Below are 3188 nucleotides of genomic sequence, written 5' to 3' on the forward strand. Positions count from 1 at the left end.
TTACAATGTTGTGTTAGTTTCTGCTGTACAACGAAGTGAATCAGCTATATGTATACATATATCCCCTCCCTCTTGAGCCTCCCTCCCACCCCCCCACCTCCCACCCCTCTAGGTCATCACAGAGCACCGAGCCGAGCTCCCTGTGCTATACAGCAGCTTCCCACAGCTCTCTATTTTACATGTGGTAGTATATATATGTCAGTGCTACTCAAAGAGAAAATTAATCTATGTTCCAGCCACCTGCTTGCCACCAGCACCTAACAAGTTACTTGGCACTTAGCAGACGTGAATAAATGTTTAAAGAAGTAAATGCTTTTTCGCAACAGGTTTCCCGCCAGGACACAGGTGTCGTGAAAACTACTGCTAAACCTAAGCAAAAATGGGGAAGGAGAAGACCACAACAACATCGTTGTCATTGGACACGTAGATTCGGGGAAGTCTACCACTACTGGCCATCTGATCTACCAATGTGGTGGGATCGACAAGAGAACCATTGAAAAGTTCGAGAAGGAGGCTGCTGAGTTAGGAAAGGGCTCCTTCAAGTATGCCTGGGTCTTGGACAAATTGAAAGATGAATGTGAGCGTGGTATCACCATTGATATCTCCCTATGGAAATTCGAGACCAGCAAGTACTATGTGACCATCATTGATGTCCCAGGACACAGAGGCTTCATCAAAAATGTGATTACAGGCACATCCCAGGCTGATTGTGCTGTCCTGATTGTTGCTGCTGGTGTTGGTGAATTTGAAGCCGGTATTTCCAAGAATGGGCAGACCCGTGAGCATGCCCTTCTGGTCTACACTCTGGGTGTGAAACAACTAATTGTTGGAGTTAACAAAATGGATTCCACTGAGCCACCCTACAGCCAGAAGAGATACGAGGAAATTGTTAAGGAAGTCAGCGCCTCCACTAAGAAAATTGGCTACAACCCCGACACAGTAGCATTTGTGCCAATTTCTGGCTGGAATGGTGACAACACGCTGGAGCCAAGTGCTAACATGCTGTGGCTCAAGGGGTGGAAAGTCACCCGTAAAGATGGCAATGCCAGTGGAACCACACTGCTTGAAGCTCTGGATTGCATCCTGCTACCAACTCGCCCAACTGACAAGCCCTAGCGTTTGCCCCTCCAGGACATCTACAAAATTGGTGGTATTGGCACTGTCCCTGTGGGTTGAGTGGAGACTGGTGTTCTCAATCCTGGCATGGTGGTCACCTTTGCCCCAGTCAGTGTGATAACTGGAGAAGTCTGTTGAAATGCACCATGAAGCTTTGAGTGAAGCCCTTCCTGGGGACAGTGTGGGCTTCAATGTCAAGAATGTGTCTGTCAAAGATGTTCACTGTGGCAATGTGGCTGGTGACAGCAAAAATGACCCACCGACGGAAGCAGCTGGCTTCACAGCTCAGGTGATTATCTTGAACCATCCAGGCCAAAGCAGTGCTGGATATGCACCTGTGCTGGATTGTCACACAGCTCACATTGCTTGCAAGTCTGCTGAGCTGAAGGAGAAGATTGATCATCGTTCTGGGAAAAAGCTGGAAGCTGGCCCCAAATTCTTGAAATCTGATGATGCTGTCATTGTTGATATGGTTCCTGGCAAACCCATGTGTATTGAGAGCTTCTCTGACTATCCTCCTCTGGGCCATTTTGCTGTTCGTGACATGAGACAGACGGTTGCTGTGGGTGTCATCAAAGCAGTGGACAAAAGGCAGCTGGAGCTGGCAAGGTCACCAAATCTGCCCAGAAAGCTCAGAAGGCTAAATGAATATTATCCCCAATACCTGCCACCCCAGTCTTAATCAGTGGTAGGAGAATGGTCTCAGGACAGTTTGTCTCAATTGGCCATTTAAGTTTAATAGCAAAAGACTGGTTAATGATAACAGTGCACAGTAAAACCTTCAGAAGGAGAGGAGAATGTTTTGTGGACCATTTGTTTTGTGTGTGGCAGTTTTAAGGTATTAGTTTTTAAAATCGGTACTTTTTAATGGAAACAACTTGACGAAAAATCTGTCACAGAATTTGAGACCCATTAAAAAAGTTTAATGAGAAAAAAAAAATAAAAAGTCTAAGCAGCAGTTTTTGAGCAACGTCAGAGCTAGCAGGGAGCCTTCAGTTCACCTTACCTCTTTGCTTTACAAATGAAGAAACTGAGACCCAGGGGAGGGGAAAGACTAGATCATCCAAGGTCAGCAACCTACAGAGACTTCATCAAAAACATGATTACAGGCACATCCCAGGCTGATTGTGCTGTCCTGATTGTTGCTGCTGGTGTTGGTGAATTTGAAGCAGGTATTTCCAAGAATGGGCAGATCTGTGAGCATGCCCTTCTGGTCTACACTCTGGGTGTGAAACAACTAATTGTTGCAGTTAACAAGATGGATTCCACTGAGCCACCCTACAGCCAGAAGAGATATGAGGAAACTGTTAAGGAAGTCAGCACCTACCTTAAGAAAATTGGCTACAACCCCGAGACAGTAGCATTTGTGCCGACTTCTGGATGGAATGGTGACAACATGCTGGAGCCAAGTGCTAACATGCCATGGTTCAAGGGATGGATAGTCACCCATAAAGATGGCAATGCCAGTGGAACCACACTGCTTGAGGCTCTGGATTGCATCCTGCCACCAACTCGCCCAACTGACAAGCCCCTGCATTTGCCCCTCCAGGATGTCTACAAAATTGGTGGCATTGGCACTGTCCCTGTGGGTCGAGTGGAGACTGGTGTTCTCAAACCTGGCATGGTGGTCACCTTTGCTCCAGTCAACGTGACAACTGAAGTGAAGTCTGTTGAAATGCACCATGAAGCTTTGAGTGAAGCCCTTCTTGGGGACAATGTGGGCTTCCATGTCAAGAACGTGTCTGTCAAAGATGTTCATCGTGGCAATGCGGCTGGTGACAGCAAAATGACCCACCGATGGAAGCAGCTGGCTTCACAGCTCAGGTGGTTATCTTGAACCATCCAGGCCAAATTAGTGCTGGATATGCACCTGTGCTGGATGGTCACACAGCTCACATTGCTTGCAAGTTTGCTGAGCTGAAGGAGAAGATTGATCGTCATTCTGGGAAGAAGCTGGAAGATGGCCCCAAATTCTTGGAATCTGGTGATGCTGTCATTGTTGATATGGTTCCTGGCAAACCCAGGTGTGTTGAGAGCTTCTCTGACTATCCTCCTCTGGGCCATTTTGCTGT

The 3188-nt window shown here is 47.1% G+C and overlaps 1 protein-coding gene and 1 pseudogene across 1 annotated transcript in view; both read left to right on the top strand.

Moving 5' to 3' along the window:
* LOC102991106 (elongation factor 1-alpha 1-like) overlaps positions 1-1800 on the top strand; it is an 11017-nt pseudogene extending 9217 nt beyond the window's left edge.
* A 400-nt stretch (positions 1801-2200) lies between these two features.
* LOC112063774 (elongation factor 1-alpha 1-like) overlaps positions 2201-3188 on the top strand; it is a 61292-nt gene continuing 60304 nt past the window's right edge. The window contains 2 exon segments of the mRNA XM_055086335.1: positions 2201-2897; positions 2900-3186. Of these exon segments, the coding sequence (XP_054942310.1) occupies positions 2216-2897; positions 2900-3186 (969 nt within the window). The 5' untranslated portion in view covers positions 2201-2215.

Source organism: Physeter macrocephalus, chromosome 7 (assembly GCF_002837175.3).
Source record: "Physeter macrocephalus isolate SW-GA chromosome 7, ASM283717v5, whole genome shotgun sequence".
NCBI lineage: Eukaryota > Metazoa > Chordata > Mammalia > Artiodactyla > Physeteridae > Physeter > Physeter macrocephalus.